Source organism: Lampris incognitus, chromosome 4, assembly GCF_029633865.1.
Source record: "Lampris incognitus isolate fLamInc1 chromosome 4, fLamInc1.hap2, whole genome shotgun sequence".
NCBI lineage: Eukaryota > Metazoa > Chordata > Actinopteri > Lampriformes > Lampridae > Lampris > Lampris incognitus.
Window position 1 is genome coordinate 17,443,300 of NC_079214.1, and position 27,677 is coordinate 17,470,976.

A 27,677-nucleotide genomic window follows, 5' to 3' on the forward strand; every position below is an offset into this window, starting at 1 on the left:
ATTGCCAAGAACGGCGGACCCCAGCTGTATGACGGAGGGCCCCATACATCCCACAATAAGGCAGAGATTAGGAACAGTATGGTGGTATGGGAATATGATTTATTGCGTAGTTTGTAACACATTATAAAGCTTTAAAGGTTTACAGTGCACTGCTCAGTCGCCTGCAGGTAGGACTTGTGTGGGAAAATAGCACTCTAAAAGATGGGCATTTCCAAGGGTGTTTTTGACATTTTAATTTTCTTGGTTGGGAAGCATCGTAGATAGGTGCAAGATAAAATTAACCAAAATCTGATTGTGTTTTATGTAACTTCGTGCTTTTCCGGATGGTTTTAAAAAGTGTGCAACAGCAGTCAAGCACCTTTTGCCGACCTTGCTGCACCGATTTTCCAAATCGCGAAATGAATAAATGACAAGATAGCTGCTGATGACAAGGCTGTCGCGGGATCTGGTATTCAAGATGTTGCTCCCTCTGATGAGATCACACAACGTCATGTCATACCCAACTTTTTTACTTGCACCACATTAACACTTATGTAAACAAGGATGCAAAGATGTGTCCTGTGATCTGATCCGGGATCTGTTCCAACTGCCTTCAGCTCGTTAGCGATGGAAGAAGAAATTTGTCCGAGGCGTCAGTGCTGCAAAAGCTTGAGGGAAACCTTGTAGTAGATGGGCCTACATGTGGGCAAAACAAATCATTGGCTTGCCTGATTGCACGCTGAAGGTAACCATACACAAGAAGCTTAGGAAATACACAGTGCATAACCGACATAGCAGTCAACACAAAAAATGCAATACTGGCTATTGTACCATCGCAAATTAACTTTTATTATCATGCAAGCTATAGTTTGAGACTGAGAAAAACATAGACTGCATCAAATGGATAAAAAAAAACAAAAAACTTTTTTTGTGATGATTGTCCTGCAAGCTCATTGAAAGTAGTTCTAGGTAAGGGTATAGCTAAAATATCCATCCATCCATTTTCCCAGCTGCTTATCCTAATTAGGGTCACGAGATGCTGGAGCCTATCCCAGCCAGCGGTCATAGGGCGGAAAGCGGGTAAACACCCCGGACAGGTCACCAGTCCATCTCAGGGCAGACACGTTCACACCTAGGGACTATTTAGTAAGTCCAATTCACCTGACCTACATGTTTTTGGACTGTGGGAGGAAACCAGAGCACCTGCAGAAAACCCACACAGAGACGGGGAGAACATGCAAACTCCACACAGAGGACGACCTGGGACGACCCCCAAGGTTGGACAACCCTGGAGTTCGAACCTAGGACCTTCTTGTTGTGAGGCAACAGCGCTAACCACTGGGCCACCGTGCCACCCTCGCTAAAATGTCTTCAGTGTAAACTGTAAATTGACCTGGAGGTTTGAAACCCCAGAGCAACACGGAAACCCTGGCTCGGGAAGTTGAATGAGTCACACTTTCCATTCCTTAAACAATTACCACCAAGGTTCCCTTGTGCAAGGCATTTAACCCTCGGTTGCTCCAGTGAAGGCCCTCGGTGGCTTAAGAGGAACCGACCGTAGTTACTCCAGACAGGTCCAGGGGTGACTGTGTGCACCTGTATGGCTGTGAAGCAGGACTGCCAACAAGAGCATGCATGTTTAGCAAATCCATACCAGGGATAAATAAAGGAATTTGAAACGGTCATATCGTAGAGAGTGGTCTGTAACTTAGAACAACTCTGCCACTGTCGGTTGACCACAGACAGATGGCCGCTGCCCTTCTTCCCTGTCATTTTAGTGATTCATAAGTTTATTTTGTCAAGGTTTCTTATAATCAGGTTTGGACTGCGAGGGCAGTGACTGTATCTGTTAAGATTGGCACAGTAATGTTACTAATGGCCGAGTTTCTTTGCAACGAGGCGTGAGATGGGGAGGAAATGATGAATACTGAGGCTGTAATACTCATGGCTGTCTGGGACAGTCAGGAACATTGCCAATCTAAGTGGCTGGATTTAATTTAAGTCGTGAGCAAGACACACATCATATTTGTGGTGCAAAAACAAACCAACAAAGTGTTTGAATTGGATTTTTCCTTGTTTAAATTCACGGAGGCAAAACAGTGGAGGGAGCCCATAATTATGTTGTGGCATGAAAAAAAAGAAAGAAAAAAAAAAGTAATTTTCATTTTCAAAGTTGGTTTCCCGAAAACAGATGGCAATGGAATAGGGGAAAGTGGATTTTATACACAGTAGCTGATACGAAACACATCCATGATGCTTTTCTCCTCTCGTATTATTGCTGAATCCATGTATAAGTATAGAGTGCCTAATCCGTGTAACATGATGGCCTATGCAAGAATATACCTACCTACGTACCGGCATTTTTATGTGACACTGTGAGTGCCTTACAAATCATCCCATGTGAACTTTCTGAAAAACTCTCCTGCGTATAATTCTTGCAAGTTGCACGGCTGTGTAAAATGACACCCCACACCGGGGCTATAAAAAAAAGCATCGCTTTCTATCCCAGTTGAAATCGCACCCAATTTAAAGGCCCGATCTGTGATTTATTTGACCATATAAAATTGAGGTATATTTACATACATCATTGAAGAATTTAAGTTGGAGATTGAAAACGAGCAATAGTTGTTCCTGTCCCTTGTGTAAAGGGACTTGTCATAAGGTTCCAGTTCCACTCCTGTGTTTTGTATTTTTGTATTTTTGTGTTTTGGAAGCAGGGCTGCCCTTTTGTTTGCATTTGCATGAAGGATTTTACCGTTAACCAATTTCCACTTGCTTCCCTGAGAATCGGCAGGTGTGTGTGTGTGTGTGTGTGTGTGTGTGTGTGTGTGTGTGTGTGTGTGTGTGTGTGTGTGTGTGTGTGTGTGTGTGTGTGTGTGTGTGTGTGTGTGTGTGTGTGTCCGTGACCATCTTAGGGGTGGCCTCTGTAGGGTTTGTTTCTGGGAAACATGAGCTGTGGTCCAAAGATGGACCGTGGTTGTTCTGAAAGAAAGTTGGCTAGGTGGAGGCACAGTGGGGCGGGCATGAGGCTTGGCTCGCCCCCAGTCTACTTCGCCCCGTCCACTAGATGAATGATGAGTTCCCTACATAATGAGACCGAATCCCTTCCTGTCGCTAACATATGACTCATAGGGTGTAGTGCCAGTCAAGCCTGTGTGCGTTTGCATCCAAACAAAGACACATTTCCTTGTGTGTGTGTGTATGTGTGTGCATGTGCATATCCCATTCATGGGGTTTTTCAAGGAAGCCCTTTTATTAACATGTTTCCCAATCGTGCAACCTGCAGCACCCTGCTCAACCAGTCCACCTGTCTCTCTTCCGGGCCAAGTGATTGGCAGCAGTAGAAAGCCTCTGGCGGTCCAACTGAGAATGAAGTCCATTTTCATTGCCACTATCAACCGGGGGCCAAATCCCTTCATTTAAACCTCCCTTTTAATCTGATATACAATAGTACAGATGATCCAGACACATCCTTTGAAAGTTTTAAGTATTCGCATTTGAATTGATGGCATCTTTGTAGGCAGAGGCATCATTTTAAAGAAATTAATTTTCCTCCACGGTACCACAGAATTGGATCATTACCCTGTCCCTTTAAGATTCAGCCTTTTTTTCTGGGTCTCAGGATGTCCACTTAATTGCTGTCTACTGCACAAAATGCTCAGTAAAAGAGCAAGACTGCAATTAGCCGTGGCTCACTGCCAGCGCGCCATAAATCTGCCAAATTGTTTCTCTTAAGAAAGTTTAGCAGTTGCGGTCACCTCTTCTCCATTTGAAATGCGGCCCTGTCAATTGTGTATCATATAATTAGGCAGACCAGCGGTAGCAGAGAGTGTGCTGCAAGTCTAAAGCTGAACCGACGTGGTGGAGTCTTGAGGCATGCGGGGTGCATTGTTATTTATGGGTTTCCCCTTTCACCCCCCCAGCTTGATGATGCGATGTGTGGATGGCACATGGTTCTGGGTCACCTTTGTACATCCTTTGATGCCTACACGTGTCGTGTTCAAGGGTGCAGCAAAATGAATTCACCTGTTTCTGTTTTTTTTCCCCTCCCTCCCGTCCCTTTGTCTCTCTTCTCACCTTCCCCTTGTTTTGCCGCTGCAGCTCATTATACTGGACGACTACGCTGACCCGTTCGATGCCGAGCAGGCCGGTGGGACTCAGACCGGCACGGAAAAGGTGACGACTGAAAATGACGGCTACATGGAGCCTTATGAGGCCCAGAAGATGATGGCAGGTAGAGCAACAGTTTCTGTCCCCTCTTTTGGTGCTAAAATCCCTGAACGCCTCCAGTTTCTGTCACTGTGCCGCCTCTTGTGATGTCATCCCCATGTACCTTAATCATGGGTGTCAAAGGTTATTTGACCAGTAATGTGTCTCTGCCTTTACAATGGTTATATATGTAATGTCTTAGTGGAGTGTTAATTAATATGCAGTGTCATTTGCTGGCAGGAAAGTAGTAATATGCCGAACTGGCCAAATATCGCTCCTCAAGACAAATGTCGTGAGGCAGAAATGAGTGTGTGGCTTGCAGGGTGACAAAACACTTGTAAATACGTGGTTTAGTTCGCTGAAAAGTCTACCAGCAGCCGAAATCGTTTGCAAATAAACTTCACCCAAATGTGTCCAATAAAGCAAAGGGATGTTTTTATCTTTCCCGCTGGAACTATCTGCACTTCGAGAAAGCCACCAACTGTGTTTTTCAGGAAGACCGTTTTTGGAAATAACAATGGCTTCGCTTGCACAAGAACTCGGTCAAACCACATTCTCCGCACACTTTGACTGAGAACATACTCATTCTGTGGCTTCAGTGAGCACAGCAATGAAAAAAACAAACAGCCCCCCCCCCCGAAAAAAAAACAAAAAACAAAAACAAGGCAAAGCTCACACAGAAAAAAAGGAGTAACGAATATTGAGCAGAAAATCTTGTCGGCGCTGTAGCCCCTTCCTAAAAAAAAAAAAAAATCATTCTAGTGCTTATTGAGAATGAAGTCTGTCCGAGGGAATTTTAAACCCAAGTTCAGTATCTTTTTTCTGGAACCTGGGCGAATAAGAGTATTATAATTGATAATTGGCATTAAGATTCTTATGTGATGACCCCGGTCAAGGTATGCGCTATATTTGACTCGCTCATTCCCCTTTCCCCCATTGCACGCTCCATCTTCCCCTAGTGGGAGGACCAGAATGTCTCGACAATCTGCAATTGTCTTTTAATGGGCCTCTTGACAATCTCTTGTTTTCATCTGACTTGCCCGGTTTGACCTCTAGCCCACTTCTTGCCTGAGCTCGGTGCCAAGACTCGAGATTTATCACTTCTCTCAGGTGTAGCACACTGTAAAGAAAGAAAGAAAGAAAGAAACAAACAAAACACGAAGGTGAAGCCATCTTTCACGGCATCGGTCGTTACAAATTATTTTCCCAGCCCAGACATTTCATTTAAGCGGAGAGACAGCTCCGCTTTAGGCTGTGCTGTCAAGCGGCGGGGTTGCCGGCAGCTCGCTCTTGTTTTCCGTGATGGAGCCTTCAGTCGGCGGCAAGGATCTCCTCGTTCTTGTCAGTGAATTGCAGTCGCTGTTGTTATTTTCAGGCTCGCCGCTCTAAGTCCTCATAAACTATTCATTCTATTGATTGTCAGTTCTTGATCCCTCGGCTGTTTTGACCGAGCTGTCAAAAACTGTTTGATAAATGGCTGTGGGGGGGTTGAGTTCGTTCTGCTTTCCCAACCTATTAATATTCATGATAATCCCAGGATTTGTTTCCCCGGTGCCGAATGAACCACCTATGACAGTTTCATAAGCAAATGATCAGATAATGGGTTGTGAATTATTGCTTGTATTTAGGAGTGGGAAATTAATTAATTGAAAACTCCTTAATTTCCCCCCCCCCCTCATTGATGACGATATGGGACTAGATGAGACAGACCATACTAATAGCTAAATTGATCTATTTATTTATTTATTTATTTTCTGGGGCCCCCCCCCCCCGTTTTTTTTTTCTCCCCAATTGTACCTGGCCAATTACCCCACTCTTCCAAGCCATCCCGGTCGCTGCTCCACCCCCTCTGCCGATCCAAGGAGGGCTGCAGACTACCGCATGTCTCCTCCGATACTTGTGGAGTCGCCAGCTGCTTCTTTTCACCTGACAGTGAAGTGTTTCACCAGGTGGACATAGCACGTGGGAGGATCCCGCTATTCCCCCCCCCAGGCGTCTCAACCGACCAGAGGAGGTGCTAGTACCTGCATTCGGCTTCTCACCCGCAGACACGGACAATTGTTTCTGTAGGGACGCTCAACCAAGCCAGAGGCTACATGGGGATTCGAACCGGCGATCCCCGTGTTGGTAGGCAACGGAATAGACCGCTAGGCTACCCGGAAGCCCCTCAATGGATTTTTATTTAACAGAATAATCATGTATTCCATATAACACAAGTATATCCTAATCATAGCGTTAATATCTAATTTACATGTTAAAGCTTATGAATAGCTGGTGTTTGTCTAGAACACTCTCAAGGTGCAATCCGCAACTCTTCCCCATCGATAAGTTATTTGATCCATTTGAAGGATGAGGACATTGGGTCGATTTACTTGTGGCAGACAATCAGTATTACAGTAGGACAGTGTTCAGGTGTAGTGTACAGCTCGGTGGAGGGGGCAGTGAGAAATACACATGTTGCGGCGGATTTTTTTTTTGGACTACAAACAAGTAGTGTTGGCTATTGTCGCCCCTCTACTGTCAGCCCAGCGGTAAAGACTTATAACTGTTGTAGAAATAGGACCCTTGGACCAAAGGTAACACAAGCAGTCTAAAGCGGTATAGATTTAATCACAGTATATCGCAAAAGCTGTTGCACAGTGATAGTGGTTGTTTACCCAACAGAGACGTTGTCACATCATCATCACATTTCAGTCTCTCCGTGTTTGTTCCTGCTAAAGCGTTCGGCGTACCCCGGGCAGAACATTTCACTGGAGCGTCTCCAACCACGATAGAGATACCGGTTAGTATTATGTAAGATGACTCCGTGGTCCAGATGGATAGAATGACAAGTTATCCATCCATCCGTCCATTATCCAAGCCGGCTGTCCTACTCAGGGTCACGGGACGCTGCTGGAGCCTGTCCCAGCAGTGGGCGGCAGGCGGGGAGACACCCTGGACAGGCCTGCCAGTCCATCACAGGGTGTAGAAAAATTAGCTGATTTCAGCCTTAACGCTCTTGATTGTAATTGTAAATTTAATTTTTACTTGATTGTACTCGGATGCCGAAATTAGTCTCCTGCATCATGTTGGGGCTGCATTTCCACATTTGCAGAATACAGTTTATGCCGAGCTATCTTCAAAAGGCTTGTCAATAATTGCTAATGATATCAGTGCACAAATAACATCGCACGGCGTCTGTGTCAGTGGGCAGAGTAGTGACTGGGTCAGGGGCTATAACAGTGCTGGACTGCCTCTTGGAAGTGAGTGAGGCTACAGACGGAGAGCGGAAGCATTGCATGGCTCACTGCACTACAGCAAAGGAAGTGACTTAGGCTCTCATGTCAGTCTAGAGACTTGTCTCTCTTTCTCTCTCTCTCTACCTCTCTACCTCTCTCTCTCGCTCTCTCTCTCTCTACCTCTACCTCTCTCTCTCTCTACCTCTACCTCTACTCCGCCGCTGGACATTTTCTCTCATGTCTCTGCGAAGACCTGCTCTGTGAACAACACCAGAGTCTAAACCTCTCCGGTTATCAACGAGGCTTATATCTGTAGCGAGGGCAAGTGCAGACTCGTGCCGAACTTGTCCCCCGTAGCCGAAACGTTTTCACCCTCCGTCATCGGAGGACGTCTTTAATTCTACCGTCGGCCCAATTTATATTTTCTGTAAAAGTATTAATCCCCATCCACATAAAATGGACTTTAATTTGTCCCGGCCTGTAAAATTTCGAGCCGTATGAATCATGGTTTCTTGTAAAAAAGTGTATCAAATTAATTAGAAGCAGGAGATTGTAATAAATCAGACTTGTGTTTCGTTTTATTACTGGCGGTTTATTGCTCGTGGGTTTTGCATGTCCGCAAAGGCATTTGAGGCAGCTTCAAGTTTCGACACGAGATTGAATCTGTCTGAGCTACCGTTCTCTTGGATTTCTCCCGTCGCATAGTTTTGCACGCAGTCGGTCACGTTTCCACACGCTCTTACACATGTCGATATCTGCTGGCGTGCCGTGTTCTCTATCTCGCGAGCTCGGATGTCATACCAAAACCTTAAGTCCTCACAGCACTTAGTCATATCAGCAGGAGATAAGTACTGGCTTCTTCTCTCCTCTTTTTTATCTGCCTTCGTCTCCGTGCCTCCCACTTAGAGTCGATCTGTCTCTCTTCTCTCTCTCAGTGGCCCTCTTAACCTTATGTCACAGAGAGCCTTCTTCTTTTTTTGCATTTCGTGAGCCGGCTCCCGAGTGAGTGACTTTTTATTGTTTGGTATTCATGTGGTAACTGTGCCCTACAGCTCTGCTGTCTTGCATTTCAGTGTACAGAATTTAAAAAAAAAATGTAAACGCAACATGAAACCATTTCAGAAATGTCAAAGCTCTCGCTGGGACGTCACTCGATGGGTGTCAGTTCATTAGTCACAAGCCAGCAGAGTTCACGTGGCTGCAGTTACAGACACGCATCCTTTAGTCACACATACCGTGTAAAGAAGGGTCGTAGACTGCGAAACTAGTCGGTGTCTAGTGGGGTTCCCATTTTTCCTCATGGGACGCTCCACCTCTGTATAGAATTGTGGCTTGTGGGGGGGGGGTGTCCAGGTGACATGGCAGTCTATGCCATTGCCTACCAACACGGGGATCACTGGTTCGAATCCCCGTGTTAACGCCGGCTTGGTCGGGCATCCCTACAGACACAGTTGGCCGCGTCTGTGGGTGGGAAGCCGAATGTGGGTATGTGTCCTGGTCGCCGCACTAGCGCCTCCACTGGTCAGTCGGGGCACCTGTTCGGGGGGGGGGCATGTATCGGAGGAGGCATGTGGTAGTCTGCAGCCCTACCCGGATCGGCAGAGGAGGGTGGAGCAGCAGCCGGGACGGTTCGAAGGAGTGGGGTAATTGGCCAAGTACAGTTTGGGGGGGTGGGAAGAATTGTGGCTTGGGAATGTTTTCCCGCCTTTTTTGGACTGAGCAGGAACGTCTTTCTAGAGGATCTCAGACGTGCTCATTGGTCGACATATTTGGTGATCATGCATGCCTTGCAAAAATAGGGCACTTTCAGCCTGCAGGAATCATGCAGCGATCCATATTGCACAAGGCCATGCATGATCCTACTCAAACAGGAGGCGATGATGGCGAAGGAAAGACGTGCCAATGGACCATTTTAATCAAACATCTGTGTGCATTTAAATGGCCGTTGATTAAATGCACTTGTTCATAGGCTCAGCCAAACCCACATCATAACCCAACAGCCATCGCAAGCATTTTGTTTACTGTGTTAGTATCAGCACACCGGACACCCACACAGTACCGTGCAGGCTGGTCGCCATGTGCACGCTACTGCCGAGACCAGGACTCGCGCTGCATGCGAAGAGGAGGCTCTTCTTCTCTAATTGCCCCAACACATGGTGCACCTCTGCAACGGTGGCGCTGCTTGATCCGAATCTCGATAAGCCGCACCTGTCAGGTGGATGGATTATCGTGATGGAAAGTAAAACGCTCGTTAACATGGAGGTGAGCCAATTTGCACACAACATGGTTTGAGTGGAATAAACTTGTTTCACTCAAATATTACAGTTTTTGCTCAAGGTTGGACTACCCCGGGGGCTCGAACCCGGGACCTTCATGCTGTGAGGCGACCGCCGCCGCACTGCCACGCTGCCTCGCTGCCCTCATTTGTTTATAATTCCTTGAATACACAACAGTTGGAACGCGTACATATTCCCAACCGTGACGCGAGCCGGGGCTCGTACCGCCCACGACGCACAGAGCCAAAGCCGTTTACACAACATTCAGTAGATTGTGCTTTTGTGCTACCTGTGTGTATGTGCGCGCGCATATTTGTGTATTTATTTTTGTGTGTGTGAGTCTGCGTGTGAGCGTGTGCTGCCTGGTCCGTATCTCGTGATCTAAGCGTCTCCCAGTGAGGTCAGAGCTGGCTGATTGACAGGTGGACAACAGGGGCATGTCCTGACTTTCTTAACCTGCACACCAGCTCCCCGTTCACCGTGACGGCTCCCATCATGTGTCGACACCGTTTGAACCATGCTTCCTGTGTGTGTGTGTGTGTGTGTGTGTGTGTGTGTGTGTGTGTGTGTGTGTGTGTGTGTGTGTTGAATGTTTATTGTAAGCATTATTTTGTCTTTGCGGCTGCATGTGTGTGTTCACATCTGCAGCGTGTGTGTGTTGGAGTGGGATGTATTTTCCCCTCTTGTCAGCTGCTGATTTGTGCAAGGAATGTGTCTTTGTGTGTCTATTTCTGTATGTGTGCATATTTGTATGTGCGCTAGTGTGTTCACATACATGCATGACACATTTCCCAACGCCTCCTTTCTTTCTTTCTGTCTGTCTTTCTTATTTTTCTTTCTCCATTTCTGTTACCATACTCGGGTGTGCACAGAAACTCTTACACACACACACACACACACACACACACACACACACACACACACACACACACACACACACACACACACACACACACACACACACACACACATACACACACACTCATATCAGCTCATCCCAGTCAGTTGGGCCATTCCTTGCCTACCCCAACATCGGCACACCTATCTAATCACTGGTTGGACTGTTGGAAGAAAAGCCAACAGCAACATTGGCGATGTGATTCTCCTGGTTCCTGTCTCTCTACCTGGCCTCCTGTTCCCTCTCACAGTGTTGTTGCTGTCCTGGTTCCTGTCTCTCTACCTGGCCTCCTGTTCTCTCTCACAGTGTTGTTGCTGTCCTGGTTCCTGTCTCTCTACCTGGCCTCCTGTTCCCTCTCACACAGTGTTGTTGCTGTCCTGGTTCCTGTCTCTCTACCTGGCCTCCTGTCCCCTCACACAGTGTTGTTGCTGTCCCGGTTCCTGTCTCTCTACCTGGCCTCCTTTTCCCTCTCACACAGTGTTGTTGCTGTCCTGGTTCCTGTCTCTCTACCTGGCCTCCTGTTCCCTCTCCCACAGTGTTGTTGCTGTCCTGGTTCCTGTCTCTCTACCTGGCCTCCTGTTCCCTCTCACAGTGTTGTTGCTGTCCTGGTTCCTGTCTCTCTACCTGGCCTCCTGTTCCCTCTCACACAGTGTTGTTGCTGTCCCGGTTCCTGTCTCTCTACCTGGCCTCCTGTCCCCTCTCACACAGTGTTGTTGCTGTCCCGGTTCCTGTCTCTCTACCTGGCCTCCTGTTCCCTCTCACACAGTGTTGTTGCTGTCCTGGTTCCTGTCTCTCTACCTGGCCTCCTGTTCCCTCTCACACAGTGTTGTTGCTGTCCTGGTTCCTGTCTCTCTACCTGGCCTCCTGTTCCCTCTCACACAGTGTTGTTGCTGTCCTGGTTCCTGTCTCTCTACCTGGCCTCCTGTTCCCTCTCACACAGTGTTGTTGCTGTCCTGGTTCCTGTCTCTCTACCTGGCCTCCTGTTCCCTCTCACACAGTGTTGTTGCTGTCCTGGTTCCTGTCTCTCTACCTGGCCTCCTGTCCCCTCTCATAGTGTTGTTGCTGTCCTGGTTCCTGTCTCTCTACCTGGCCTCCTGTCCCCTCACACAGTGTTGTTGCTGTCCTGGTTCCTGTCTCTCTACCTGGCCTCCTGTTCTCTCTCACAGTGTTGTTGCTGTCCTGGTTCCTGTCTCTCTACCTGGCCTCCTGTTCCCTCTCACAGTGTTGTTGCTGTCCTGGTTCCTGTCTCTCTACCTGGCCTCCTGTCCCCTCTCACAGTGTTGTTGCTGTCCTGGTTCCTGTCTCTCTACCTGGCCTCCTGTTCCCTCTCACAGTGTTGTTGCTGTCCTGGTTCCTGTCTCTCTACCTGGCCTCCTGTTCCCTCTCACAGTGTTGTTGCTGTCCTGGTTCCTGTCTCTCTACCTGGCCTCCTGTCCCCTCTCACAGTGTTGTTGCTGTCCTGGTTCCTGTCTCTCTACCTGGCCTCCTGTTCCCTCTCACAGTGTTGTTGCTGTCCTGGTTCCTGTCTCTCTACCTGGCCTCCTGTTCCCTCTCACAGTGTTGTTGCTGTCCTGGTTCCTGTCTCTCTACCTGGCCTCCTGTCCCCTCTCACACAGTGTTGTTGCTGTCCTGGTTCCTGTCTCTCTACCTGGCCTCCTGTTCCCTCTCACAGTGTTGTTGCTGTCCTGGTTCCTGTCTCTCTACCTGGCCTCCTGTTCCCTCTCACACAGTGTTGTTGCTGTCCTGGTTCCTGTCTCTCTACCTGGCCTCCTGTTCCCTCTCACAGTGTTGTTGCTGTCCTGGTTCCTGTCTCTCTACCTGGCCTCCTGTTCCCTCTCACACAGTGTTGTTGCTGTCCCGGTTCCTGTCTCTCTACCTGGCCTCCTGTCCCCTCTCACACAGTGTTGTTGCTGTCCCGGTTCCTGTCTCTCTACCTGGCCTCCTGTTCCCTCTCACACAGTGTTGTTGCTGTCCTGGTTCCTGTCTCTCTACCTGGCCTCCTGTTCCCTCTCACACAGTGTTGTTGCTGTCCTGGTTCCTGTCTCTCTACCTGGCCTCCTGTTCCCTCTCACACAGTGTTGTTGCTGTCCTGGTTCCTGTCTCTCTACCTGGCCTCCTGTTCCCTCTCACACAGTGTTGTTGCTGTCCTGGTTCCTGTCTCTCTACCTGGCCTCCTGTTCCCTCTCACACAGTGTTGTTGCTGTCCTGGTTCCTGTCTCTCTACCTGGCCTCCTGTCCCCTCTCATAGTGTTGTTGCTGTCCTGGTTCCTGTCTCTCTACCTGGCCTCCTGTCCCCTCACACAGTGTTGTTGCTGTCCTGGTTCCTGTCTCTCTACCTGGCCTCCTGTTCTCTCTCACAGTGTTGTTGCTGTCCTGGTTCCTGTCTCTCTACCTGGCCTCCTGTTCCCTCTCACAGTGTTGTTGCTGTCCTGGTTCCTGTCTCTCTACCTGGCCTCCTGTCCCCTCTCACAGTGTTGTTGCTGTCCTGGTTCCTGTCTCTCTACCTGGCCTCCTGTTCCCTCTCACAGTGTTGTTGCTGTCCTGGTTCCTGTCTCTCTACCTGGCCTCCTGTTCCCTCTCACAGTGTTGTTGCTGTCCTGGTTCCTGTCTCTCTACCTGGCCTCCTGTCCCCTCTCACAGTGTTGTTGCTGTCCTGGTTCCTGTCTCTCTACCTGGCCTCCTGTTCCCTCTCACAGTGTTGTTGCTGTCCTGGTTCCTGTCTCTCTACCTGGCCTCCTGTTCCCTCTCACAGTGTTGTTGCTGTCCTGGTTCCTGTCTCTCTACCTGGCCTCCTGTCCCCTCTCACACAGTGTTGTTGCTGTCCTGGTTCCTGTCTCTCTACCTGGCCTCCTGTTCCCTCTCACAGTGTTGTTGCTGTCCTGGTTCCTGTCTCTCTACCTGGCCTCCTGTTCCCTCTCACACAGTGTTGTTGCTGTCCTGGTTCCTGTCTCTCTACCTGGCCTCCTGTTCCCTCTCACAGTGTTGTTGCTGTCCTGGTTCCTGTCTCTCTACCTGGCCTCCTGTTCCCTCTCACAGTGTTGTTGCTGTCCTGGTTCCTGTCTCTCTACCTGGCCTCCTGTTCCCTCTCACAGTGTTGTTGCTGTTCAGACTTGTTACACTGACGAGCACAGAGGGATGGGCTGGCACTGCAGGGCAAGCCGTTTCTCAATGACTGCTACAGCAGTGATGACACTCCCTCCGTCTGTGTGTGTGTGTGTGTGTGTGTGTGTGTGTGTGTGTGTGTGTGTGTGTGTGTGTGTGTGTGTGTGTGTGTGTGTGTGTGTGTGTGTGTGTGACTGTCTGTCTGTCTCATTCTCTCCCCAATACACATACACTGCTAGTGTGTGTAGTCACAGATCCGCATTTGTATAACGTGAATGAATATGCGCAATGATGTGTACACACACACACACACACACACACACACACACACACACACACACAGGGCCTCGATCTCTCCAGTCTGCCACTCAGCCGGCCAGCCGGCAAGGCAGCCATGTGAGAGTTTTCCCACAGTGCAGAGGCCTGTTGTGCAAACAACTTACATGACTGAGCCTTGATGAGCAAATGCACACACAGACCTGTCCACTCGCTAATCCACAAGACCAGCCACCTCACCTATTTCTGAGGTGTGTGGGTGTGCATGTGTGCGTGCGCGCGTGTGTCTGTGTGTGTGCGTGTGCGTGTGTGTATCTTTTTGAGGACCAATTTGAGTTTCTAACCATCAGAGTGAGGACATTTTTGCAAAGTGAGGACATTTTTGCCAGTCATCACTTCTTTAAGGGTCTGTTTTAGGATTAGGACTTGGGTTTAGGGTTATGTTGGGGTTAGGCATGTAGTTCTGATAGTTGAGAATAAGGGTAAGGGCTGGGGAATGAATGTAGTCAATGAGGGGTCCCCACAAAATTAGAAGTACAAATGTGTGTGTGTGTGTGTGTGTGTGTGTGTGTGTGTGTGTGTGTGTGTGTGTGTGTGTGTGTGTGTGTGTGCATACGTATATGTTTGTATGTGTGGGTTACCAGCCACATATTACCCCATTGGTGTGAAATACTTTATGCCAGTGGTGAATTTATTATGCACCGTGTCAAAGTTGGAGCCTCAATTTGTCCTCGTCCTGACTTCCAGGTCATGCTCACTCACTCAGTGGCAGGAGAGTTGTGCAATAGGGCAAGAACACCCTGAGGGGGAAAAATCCCTAGCTGTTTTCCATAATGGTTGACTCATGGGAGAAGGGTGTATGCTACCATGTTTTTTCTCTCGCTCCACCTCTCTCTTTTTTTCCATGAGCATCCTCAGTGCTGGGAAATGTCTCCCAGCGCTGGCACCTCCTGAACGTCGCTCCTGCCGATGTGAAGAGCAGCATGTGGTGCAGTTTCAGATGACTCGTTAGCACTTGGGATTATTATTTCAATTACTCATGATAGCGTGGCACTACACCCCCTTTTGGATCTACAAATGCCAGGGAGGTTGCCAGGACTGTAGTTCCGTGTAGGCCTTAGCTGGAGAGAGAGAGACAGAAAGAGAGAGAGAGAGAGAGAGACGGGAAGAGTGACAGGAGAGGCAGAGAAAGCCGACCCCAGAGGAAGTTTTATTATTTCACACGCCTATTGTTTAATTTATTGGGATACTTGGAGAGCAGTGAAAGGAGGCATGGTATGCTGTGAGTAGTTTACATCTCCACTTCACTCTTTTAGGAAGGGGAAAATTCACTCTAGGCAATTGGGTCTGCATGTGGCAGCACATATCTTGGCCTGTAACATGCTTTTATTGCCCCAGGCTGAAACTTGAGGAGTATCTGTAGCATGCACTGGCAGTGACACACCACAAAGGTGATTTCCCCCCTCACCATTGTGTTATTAGTGTGGAAATTAAGAGTGCTGTTTTCTGATTACACTGTTATTTTGGCATGAGCCAAACTGTATGAGTGATGTGTTGTTCCTAACATCTGTCAACAGGCGTTTTTAAAGGTTGGCATAATTATCAAAGCACTATATTTTTAGTAGGGGGTCGACCGATATGGTTATTTCAGGGCCGGTACCAAATAGTAATCAAGGAGACCAATTTGGACTCGATAGACATTTGCAGTAAAAATTAAGGTCTTGGTGGCAAGATTAAGAATAACACGAACTCCAGCACAAAACTTTGTTGGAATGCCTTTAAGCATATGTTTGATTAAAAGAGAACTTTTCATTATCTTAAAACATAAAGTGCAGGGAGCTGCCAGCACCAATAAATAATGTTTTAGCCTATCAATCTTTTGCTATAGTCAGCTGGCTAAATTATGGATCAACAAATTAACTTGCTGGCGTTCACTGTCACATTCACGTTAGCTCTACGAGACTCAGCGTTAGCTTGTTATTATGACCACTGGCTACCTAGCTAACTGAAATGGAAGGAGTCTGTATGTCTGTCTATGCTAGGGTTGCCACCTTCTATGTGGAGAAATAAGAGATGCCCTTGCCCCCAAACTCGCTGCCCCCCCGCCGCAAGTCCTACATACCCCCCCCCCCCGATGTTTGAAGTGCTTCATTGCAAGACAAAATAACAAGCATTTAGAATTACAAGTGTGACAAAAATATTTGGATTATACTTTGGATTTGTAATATTGATTGGCTTGACACAAACAAGACTGAAACATCACAAACACAACATTGTGTTCATCCCAAACATATGGAATCCATCAGTTACTGCAGGAGAATGAGGACACTATTCATTGTACAAGGCAACCACTGAGTTAGGCCTAATGGCAACGATGGTGACATGATGCTGATGTGCAGTGTCACACAGCACGCAGAGTTGAAATTAAATTTCTCCACGCCGCGTGTATAACTGGTTGGATTTTACTTGATGTTATATTATTCTCAGCACTTTGAAGACCTAGTGTATATATGAAACGACATGTATGAAAATACAGGGCAAATAGCGTCCCTTATTGATTAAATATGGCACACAGCATTTTTCCAATGTAGGACGATCCCGTATTATAAGGGACGGGGTTTTCTTGACAACCATTCATCCGATCGACTTCACACTCCGCGGATGTATTGCTGAGGACCCAAGGAACTCTAGTTGTAGTAGTAGTAGTAGTAGTAGTAGTAGTAGTAGTAGTAGTAGTAGTAGTAGTAGTAGTTGTTGTTCTTTGTCTTCTTCTTCTTCTTCTACTTCTTCTTCTTCCCCTCCTCCTCCTCTCAGTTTACTGGCGGATCGCAAACAACTTTAAGGTGCATAAATTAGCCATAATAAATTCTGCTGGCGGCCTGTCCAGGGTGTCTCCCCGCCTGCCGCCCATTGACTGCTGGAATAGGCTCCAGCATCCCCATGACCCTGGGAGCAGGATAAGTGGTTAAGATAATGGATGGATGGATGGAAATTCTGTTCTTTCACCTATCATGGGTCAATAAGCGGAAACATGAACAGCGCTACAGTATAGCTGCAACTTACATTGTGGTCGAAGGGGGGGGGGTTACACCCGTATTCCTTCTGTTTCTTTATTTCCTGTGGAGTCAATAAGCAGAAACACGAAGAGCGCTACTCTGACATTGTAACCCACATTGTGGTCGGAGGGGGCATTACAGCATTCTTTTGAATGTCGACTGTGAAGTTTGGATGAACGGGCACTGCACTAATAACATGTAAAAACACCAACTCATACGGTCGACTAATGTTATCTTCGCAATATGGCACCTAAAATAAATTCCAGTTGCATGGGCACCAACATTACTCAATGATGAACAACTCAATTTACACGTTCCATGATTGAAAAGGAGCAGGGAGAAGAAAATCTTATTTTGCCTGCCCTTTACTCAAACATAAATAAACAACAGAATAGATGGTCTGTCAGTCAGTTATTCAACAACTAATACTTACAGCAACATGAGAAATGAAAAAGAATGGAAAAAGTCATACACAATAATTCACCGTCAACTGAAAACCCATTACCTGACAACTCCATATTGTCTAATTATTCTTTCCTTATACATTTTCTTGAACTGAAAGATATTTATACAACCCTTTAGATCGTTCTCTAAAGATTCCATAGTTTGACACCACATACTGAAATACACACGTGCTTTAAAGTAGTACGTGCACACTGATGTTTAAAATAAAATTTCCTTCTATGGTCCTCGTCCGCTGAATTAAACTAAAAACAAATAATTTTTGTAACTCTTCTGGTAATACTCAGCTTTTTGCCGTGTACATAACTAGCAATGTCTGTAATGCAACTAAATATTTGTTCCATTAATCCTGACTTAATAAAGAGCCCGTTGGTGTGTTTTCTTTTATCCACTTTATGAATAATTTTTACTGCTCTTTCTGTAATATAAACCAATAGGTTTATGTTGCTCATGAATGTGTTGCCCCACATTTCCACACAGTAACTAAAATATGGCAAAATAAGTGAACAATACAGAATTCGCATTACCTTGTAATCTAACAGATACTTTGCTTTGTTCAAAACAGAAATATTCACAGACACCTTTGTTTTTTTACATATGATATATGAGATTTCCATGTCAGTTTGTCATCCATTATTACACCCAAAAATCTAAACTCAGATACTCTTTCAATATCAACTCCATCTATAGACAATAAAACATTTTCATCCTTTTTCTGTTTAGCAAAAACCATAAACTGAGTTTTGTTCAAATTTAATGATAACTTATTTTCATCAAACCATCTTTTCAGTTTGACCATTTCATTTACAATGCTTTCTGCTAAACTTTTTAAATCATCTCCTGAACTAAAAAAATTAGTTTCATCTGCAAACAAAACAAACTAATATCTTCACATATGTCACTGATATATATAAAAGGAAAAGTTTCGGCCCCAACACCGAGCCTTGTGGGACTCCACATTCAATCTTCCTGCACTCAGAATGTATTGCCAGCAAACTGTACAAATTGTTTTCTTTTATCTAAATAACTGCTTAACCAATTTAAAATGACTCCTCGCGAATTATTTAATTTAAAAATTAATTTGTTATGATCTATTGTCGAATGTTTTTTAAATCAATAAATATCGATAAATAAACCTATTGTGTGTTTCTTAAATTCTGTTGCTGTTGTAATCTCCTCCATTATTTTCATTAATGTTAAAGATGTAGATCGATTTGTCCGAAAACCATACTGACTCTCACCCTGTAATTTGTTCTTTTCAAGAAAAGCATCTGATTTTTGTACAAACAGTTTTTCAAGCACCTTGGAGAATTGTGAAAGCAAAGGCACTGGTCTATAGTTAGTAAAGCTGTGTTTATCTCCCATTTTAAAAAGTGGAAGAACCTTTGCTGATTTCATTCTGTCTGGAAAAATACCTGTACGAAAAGAAAGATTGAAAATATAGCTTAGAGGTTTGATTATACAGTCAATAGTCTTTTTCACAATAATCATGTCGATCCCATCACTGTCAGTTGATGTCTTGTTTTTGGATTTTGCTACAATGGATCTAATTTCATTTTCACTCATCTCTCCTAGAAACATAGACTGTACCACTTAACTTCCCCCATTCCGGCCACCTTCTACTTGCCCATCATTATGTTTTTTTAATGGAATTTGCAAGATTAGGCCCAACATTAACAAAAAAGTTCACTGCAACAAAGTGCATTATCTGGGCATTTTCAGTGATGTAACCGGGAAACGGCATGCTTGTCATCATAGAAATAGAGCATGAGATTGTGGTGTTTTTGCAACTTCAGAGTAAAGGATTGTGATGTTTATTGCAAATTTGTCAACATCTGCTGCCTTAATTCAAAACACAGCTCCACTCCCTCACTGAAGCTGCTCCAGTCTGCAAATGTGTGTTGATAGGCTGTTGCTCATGACGTATAACCAGCCAGATAGTGCGGTGGGTGGGACATTGCTCGAGGCCGCAGAGTGGTGACTGCAGACAGACAGGCGGCTGCATTAGAGCTAAAGTAGTGCCGATTTCGATAATGTAAAAATGTTGATATCGGATCCGATAATTGGTCAGGCTGATAATCGGTCAACCCCTAATTTTTAGTGCTGCCCACAAGTTGATTACAGGCTGATCAAAATGCTCAAAACAGTTGGGGATACCAGGCTGAGGAAACTGAATGAATATTGCCCTCAACTCTCACAAATTAGCCTTGAGGCACCTTTGAGAGGGCCGCTCAGCTGCCAAGCACTCCAGTTCAGATGTGCATGGTCATTGATAGTGCTACATGGCTTTACAAGGCAGGGCATCTATACAGATGTGAGTGATGACGTGTGCTTGGCATATTGTCTACTTTCAGGACTAAAAGGGTTAAAAAAAAACAGCTGCGTGTTTAATCAAGGTTTCTGACACAACATAATTGTGGAGAGGAGGATTGTGTCTGCATGTCTGGTCCACTGCAGATCGGCCAGTGGCGCTAGTGGTTTGTGGACAATTTTGCAAACCTGACACACAGGCACCAAAAGAGGCGGGAGGAGGCGTCAGAGGGGCATTAAGGTGGGAGGAATGATGACTTATTGATGAGATGAGAAATTTCTAGCACTGGTAAACAGCCTGATAACCTTCTACCCACTCACTTAGTGGGGAATGGCGCTCTGTCCCAGCACTGATATATGGCTCTGTACACATGGACCTTTGTCTGTTCATTACATCAGACACTCCCACTGATTAGCATTATCACACAATGCTGGTTAGAGTGCAACATAATGTCTTTTTCTATGAAATGTTACATTAAATGTAATAAATGGTCAGGTTGTAGGCTTTTGGGGCATTATTCTGCAGATGTTTTTCTGAAAATTCCCTTTCTTAGTTTCATTACTTACGCTCATAAAACGTTAGCCTAGTTATTAAGAAAAGAAAACATCAATTTTCTTTCCACTGTCGGACAATAAACCCCTCTTAACTCTCATTCACTAAAAAATAACTTAAAAAGTCACTATTTCTTGAAATGTCCTTGAACAGAGGCTGGGATAGCAAGCTTAACATAGAATTTCCTCTTCAGGGGATCAATAAACTATCACAAGAGGATAAAGCCTGCATATTGTAGCTTTAAAGTTTCAGTCTCTCACCAAGCTATTGCTGTTGTCCTCCCTGCAGTTTTTCCAGATATGCACCGTGATTTCCTCTATTCTGGAGGAGGATTAGGCGCGGTCATTACACAGGAAATATAATTCTTGAATTCCACTAAGCTGCTCCGGCAAAGATTTGGAGAAATATCGGCAATGACAGCTCTATTGACACGACATTACCAAGAGTTGAAGATGTGACAGATGTGTGGCCTAAAAATGTGCCGTCTCTCCCCCTCCTCACACAATCAAGCACTGGTTAAATGGTGTGGGGGTATTTCTCTCTCGGTCACATCAAACTCATGACCAAAATTATTGAACCTGGAGGTGAAACTAAGTGAATAGACATCACGTTACTATTACTCACCCTACAGGGGGGGCTACAATGCTCCATGCATACCACCACCATAAAGACTTCCACCACTGCTTTCACACACACCCAATAAAAGTGATTTTCTTCCTCTCTTGTTTGACAAGGGCAGCTTTTGTTAGGCTTTTTTACTGCTTGGTAGACACACACACACACACACATGCTCGCTCACATGCCGGCAAGTGTCTGCTGGCCTCTGATATCCCGCTGTGCCAGGCTGTGCCCAGCCAAGAATGGATATGCTGGCAGACCTGGTATCCATCCATTACAGCTGAATGAAAAGGGAGGGGAAGGAGCCGATGGGGAGGGGCTGGGCAGGAGCAGGTTTAGGGTGCCGAAGTCATTCATTTTAAAGGCAAGATTAATGACACCATTAATCCCTGTCCTGGCCACTGCAGAGGAAGGCAGGGCAGAATTCATACCCACTGCAGGATATCCACTACCTTGAACATGCATGTACGGGCACTTTCACCTACATACATACATACATACATCCCTCTCTTTCGCTCTCTCTCTCTCTCTCTCTCTCTCTCTCTCTCTCTCTCTCTCTCTCTCTCTCTCTCTCTCTCTCTCTCTCTCTCTTTGTTTCTCTGTCTCTCTCTGTCTGTCTGTCTGTCTGTCCCCCCCCCCCCCCCACACACACACACGGTCCTGTCCTTTCCAGTCAGCCATCCGTTTTGGGTCATTTGATGGGTTATTCATCAATTTCCAAAGTGGTGATGGACCTCCATTGGTCAATTTGTGTAATTTTTTCCCAGCCAGACTCTTGGTGGGGACTTTCTGGTCTGGTCTGGCTTGTTAGTGAGGTTGAGAAAGTGAATGACCTGGCGACTGAGTGTGAGGCGGAGGTGGCCAGCATGGGTTTGAGTGCAGGCCTCCAGTTTTGGCGCCTGAGCCAGAGAGCAAATCAGGCCTGTTGGCACTCGAACCGGTGCTAAGAGACAGCCTCTACAAGGTGTGAGCGAGTGGTCGGCTAGCACTCCGCAGCTGCCGAAGGACATGGCAGGAGCAGATGGGCACAAGGAACGAAAACATACAGGGGGATGAAGGAAACACACACCAACACACAACATGTTGAACTAATACAACACATTTGACAGTACTGGCCTGCACACACACACACTTTGTGCATGTGTGTGTGTGCACATACGCACAGACACACATTTGAGATATAATGCTCTGTTTGATCCTGTTTTAATCAGTTGCAATTAACACAACACTGAAACTTTATAGCGCTTTAATGCACACACACGCAAACACACTCCCAGCAACCCACCGGCCTGACATCATGGAGAGCATGTAATGGCATATTGTGCTGGGCTCAGCGCCAGCGCCGGAGCAGACCTTTACTGTAACCTTACCTTTAGGGACAGCTCGTCTACCGGGAGACTCGCTCTCTAAAAGCACAGGAGGATCGATACCTCGAGATCCACCCTATCCCCGCGTCGTTGGACTACAATCTGTTCTGTTATCCTACCTCTCCCGGCAATCCCTTTGTACGTGTGTGTGTGTGTGTGTGTGTGTGTGTGTGTGTGTGTGTGTGTGTGTGTGTGTGTGTGTGTGTGTGTTTCAGTGTGCATGCAAACAGTTGTGTGTCTGTGTGCACGCTTGATTGAATTACGTCTATTTCAGTCATCACTGTGGAAAAAAATAATGTTATTATAGCAGCAGATAATAGGACACACAACAAAAACAACAACAACAACTAGTAAGAGAAGTAAAGCAGAGGAGGGACATGAGACTCTGGTTTTGTGTGTGTGTGCATGTGTGTGTGTGCATGTGTGTGTGTGCGTGCCCGCCCTGAGTGAACTGTGGTTGAGCGTGGTGCAGCGGTCCGAGGGGACGAGGCTGTAGCTGCTAGTGCAGTGTGAGTAATGCAGCGGGGAGAGCCAGCTGACAGCGGGGCAGGATGAGGTGGGTCTGATGGGCCAATGCTCTGATGAAACAGCCATCTGAACCCTGCACCCACTACCTCTGTCTTCTTTGTGCCTCACTGTTCCCTTTTTTTTCTTCTGTTGCTTTATCTCTTTGTCTCTCTTTTTCCTCCCCCCCCCCCTCTCTCTTTCTTTCTCATATGTTTTACTTGGTAATATGTATGGACCTTGCTTTCTTCTCTCTTTTCGCTCTTTTACTTATCCATAGGTGTTTATTATTTGCTCTCTTTCTCGCTCTTTCTTTTCATTTCTTTCATATTTTTTGTCTCGTTTTTTCAGTTTAGTTTTTTCTTTCTCCTTTTTTTTTCCTCACTCCGTCCAATTTTTTTGAATTCTCAGAATCCTCTCTGTCATAGATTATCTTTTTCTCTGTTTTCCATTTTCTGTCTCCGTCCATCACCTTCACCCGTGTGCTAGTGTTCCTCTCTCCCCTGCTCTGTGTGTTGGTCTGCTGCTGCCTCCTCTATCAGTCTAGCCAGGAGGCAGCAGTCTGGGACGAACGTTCCCGTTCTCTGTCTGATAGACTACAGACTGAGCTTCTTTAAATGAGCCTTGTTGTCTTGTAAAATAACCCAGGGGTCCTTTTTTTCCCTCTCTCTCTCGGCGAGCCAATTTATCGGTGGCATTTATTCAGGAGTGACCTTCTCTGGGTTGGCCTTCCACAGACCCACGCTGTTATCTCCCATCCCAGGGTAATCCTACTATTATTCTAGCTTGATTGAAACATTTATATTCTGTTTTCGCCCTCTGTCCTCACTTCTGCTTTATACAGTGAAAACACATTCACAATATCAATTAGCGCCGCATAAATGAATAGTTGGACTGTACCGTCTAATGGATCGTCAAGAAACACACACAGACACACACACACACACTGACACAGTTTTAATTCTCCCGTATGTGTTGCCGGGGCCGGTCCGAGCAGAGGACCGCCATGATTACAGTTAAGGTAGCAAATTAATTAGTTTGGTGAACCGCCACCCTATAGGGGCACATGGGAGATGATAACCTTATCGGAGCATGTAAAGCAATGTTTTATGATCCAATTAGCCAGATGGGTGGTTATACGAGAGGTGGGACGAAAACAAAACGAGGAACACGCCACCCCAGTGAGGGGCACACGCACTCATGCTCGCACGACTCCGTTCAAACACGAATCCTCTCCGTTGCAGTAAATCACTCCCGGACGTCCCTGGCTCGGCATTAAGATATAGACGCAGAATGGACCGGCAAGAGCTTGGCCGAGCCTTGGTCCATAATGACCTAAGTATGGTTTGACTAAATGTGAAAGAAAAATGACATTCACGCAAGTAGTGGATGACATTTGCTTCCTTATTACAAATTCCATCTAGAGGATAATTATCCGAAGGAAGGTCTGGTGTGCCGTTCCGTCCCAAATCAGAGTCTCAATAGTGTGTATTTTCACTGTACAGTACTTCTCCTTCTGTCCCTCTGTCCTCCTCCCAATCTCTCTCCCTCCTCCTGTCTCTGACTGTGCCTCTTTTGCCTTTTTCCTCTGTCGCTCCACCTTTCTCCCGTTGTTTTCCTTCCTCCTCTTTGCCGTCATCCTCACAGGGATGTTTACATTGCCGCTGATGCAGCTGAAATCAATTCATTCCCAGCAACACGGGTGTAGGGAGGCTAATAGCTAGCCATGTAGCGGCTATGCTAAAATATTGATGAAATAGCAAAGTAATATAGGACATGCGTGTCATCTACTGAGCTTTCCCGCAATGCAGCAACCCATGCAGCCTGTCTTTTGGCGTGTAATTTGTAATCTGCCAAATCAGAGTTGTTATTATTAAGTTAAATCCTGACAATGATGGATCCCCCCCCCCCCCCCCATGTTTGATTTTCAACATTAGGGTCAGTGTGACATTTGAGCACCTCTCCAGGTCAAGTGTGTTCACGTCATACGAATTCGCTGGTTAAAGTTTCACCAAGCTTGAACTCTGATGTGGCACGAAGAGGCGAAAACCCAACACAGACGGATGTGGGTCCTTTTTGCTGCCCTCTGTGTGCGTTGAATGGAGCAAACGGAGGACAAAAGTGTAACATGACCGCCTCTTAACTCTTTTGTCTTCTTTCCTCTTTCGTGCCCTCTCTCGCTCTCTCTATCTCATGGCCTCTCTCCCTCCACATTGTTCCCATTCTGTCTCGTTCCTGCCCTGCTGTCGGTGTTTGCCTTGCATCTTATCAATCATGGAGCGAGCTCACTGGTGCGGTGAGGAGGAGCATGAGGGCTGCCTGGGGCCCGGCTGGTGGGTTTGGGTTGTAATGGGTTTGCACAGCCTGTTAATTTGATATGGTGTCTGCCTGAGGAGCCTCATTAGGGACAGCAGCTCACAGAGGAAGACCAAAATCTCCATCACTATTGGGCTGGATGATGAGTGATGAGGGGGATGAGCAGAGGGACAATGCAGAAAGGAGGAAAGATGGAGGGAGGAGAGATGAGCTTGGACGGAGGACTCTGGACCTCCGCCACAGATTATGAGACAGAGAAAGAGAGAGAGAGAGAGAGAGAGAGAGAGAGAGAGAGAGAGAGAAATATCATCAGCAGTGGACCAGAATGGGTCCAGTAGGAAGATGAGGAGAAGATTGGATCGAGGAAGATGGAGTAGAGAAAGGACAAACAAATATGAATGCAGCAGGAGAAAAGAAGCAGAGAATATAATGAGGTTTGAATAGGAAAGAAAAAGTACACTGGGAGAGATGACATTCATTTCCATTCAAGCATTGCTTTTTCCCCATTTCTGTATGTATTAGTGTGAGTTCACCATTTCTTACACTGAGGGAACTGCTTCCTGAATGAGATGCGGCCACGGACAGAGTGAATTAATGTAAAGATCCTCCTCCCCGTCAGAGTCCAATAAGTTGCCTATGATTTTGCTGTCATTAAGATGGGTGGTCTGGGTCAGGCTAATTTATGGATCATGCAGAAGCTAAGTCTCTCTTCCTTATAACCGACTTATGCATTGTATTGACTTTCTGGCTGTGGTGATTAAGGGAGCCCAGGCCAGACCGGAGCCTGGTGCCGGGCTCCTCTAGGTGGTGTATGGCCTCACAGAGAACCCTTCTTAGATGAAATCTGCCTAGAGTGCAGAGACGAGGCTAATCCCTTCACCAATGATCTGCAAATGATAGATTGCTCTATAGATGAGGGTCACTAGTGGCTGGGAGCTAGTCAGTGCCTCGCTGGCCTGTTTCTCTCTCTTAACTCCTGTTGGTCTCTCTCCCTACCTCTTTCACACCATTATTTCATGCTTCAAAAATACGTGATTTGGAGGGGAAGTACGGTAGTTATCTCTACACGGGCAATTTGATGTGTTGCTCTGGGTACCGCTTCCGTAAGTTGTTTTCCCTCTTCTTGGGGAAGGGAATGTTCTCTGGCTGTTTGGCTGTTTTACATTGCTCATAGTGAGCCCTCAACCGTATGAAACTCAACTGTATGAAACCATATGAGCTGCATCCATTTCCCAGTAATTGGACAAACCAGCGTGTTGCAAAGTTTTGCCGTTATATATAGGGAGGATGAATGGGTAGACTTGGGTTGATGCACACAACACCATCAGCTTCTTCCCTCAAGTTTTTCTTTTTTTTAAATTTGTTCTCCCGCTCAGTCCTTAAGAGACTGTGTATTGGTCTGTCTGTCTCGGGTCTCAATCTCATCACTAAGCAAACAGCACACTCTGAGAACAGCTCTGATATGTGTAATTGCTTGTTATTTCAGTTTTTGACAGGTGTGTGTACCGTGTGTACCGGACTAGTGGAGCTGCTCCCAGGCCCTCCGTCTACAGCTGACACACAGAGCACATAGTGGCTGTCGTGCAGAGTCCTGCATGTTGTTGAATGCTCAATAATGCCCTACTGGGAGAAGAAAAAGTATGAACAGTTGTACCAAGCTGTTATTTCCCTGCCAACTTTCTTTCACTTGCTGTGTGTGTGTGTGTGTGTGTGTGTGTGTGTGTGTCTGCCCCCTCTCTTTCACCTTCTCCCATCAATCCTGGTGTGACAGATGAGTCACGACAGGAAGGACATGGTGAGTGGTCATAACCTGGCCTCTAGTTGAGCTAAAGACATGAGAAAAGGGGTAGAGACAGACACGAGGGGGGGGGGTGATAGATAGACCACCAAACGGCTAAAGGAAATGCGGAAAAGGATAGAAATTGAGTGAGAGGAAGCAAGATTTGATTGTCACTGGAGCTTGAAGGCTCCCAGAAAGAAGCTGGGAGGAAGGTGACCTCTGCCCCGTTCGGTCTTCAGGTTTTCTCACTTGACTCCTGGGGGGGAACTGGGACCTCTGACCGGGCCTTAATGGTGGACAGTTTAGCTTTATGGTTCCACTTGATGGTGTCCTCTGATGGGCATTTTAAAAACAAAACCTGTTAACTATAGAGAAGACAAAAAAAAGGACAATGTACTTGGATGTCGGGGTGGTTTTTTCCCCTCAATAACATCTATTTGTTCTCAGAAAAGGACCAAAAAAAGCCACATTTTTTATTATGAAATGAAGAGAGTAAGATTTCTTCATAAATCCTATCCCGAATGTGATCCGATTTTTCATGAAAGCTTTTTTTTTTAACCTTTATTTATCCAAGGATGCGTTTTCTTTGGTGCAGTGCCTTACCTCAGGGGGTAGTTGCACAGCTTCCCACATTGGAGCTGTCCAGTAACAGCCACTGCCATTTACTGTCGACCACAAAGCAGTTCTACGTGGAGCTGTCGGGGCTAAAGCGGCGCCTCCCGAGTGATTGTTGGAGAATTTCTTTTGAACTAT

General features: G+C 46.3%; 1 protein-coding gene across 2 annotated transcripts in view; it reads left to right on the plus strand.

The window, feature by feature from the left end:
- LOC130111413 (SH2 domain-containing adapter protein F-like) overlaps window positions 1-27,677 on the plus strand; it is a 144,429-nt gene that overhangs the window by 24,894 nt on the left and 91,858 nt on the right. For both annotated transcript variants that reach the window (XM_056278595.1, XM_056278596.1), the window contains exon 2: window positions 4,081-4,213. In XM_056278595.1, coding sequence (XP_056134570.1) covers window positions 4,081-4,213 — 133 coding nt within the window. The remainder of the gene's footprint in view (window positions 1-4,080; window positions 4,214-27,677) is intronic.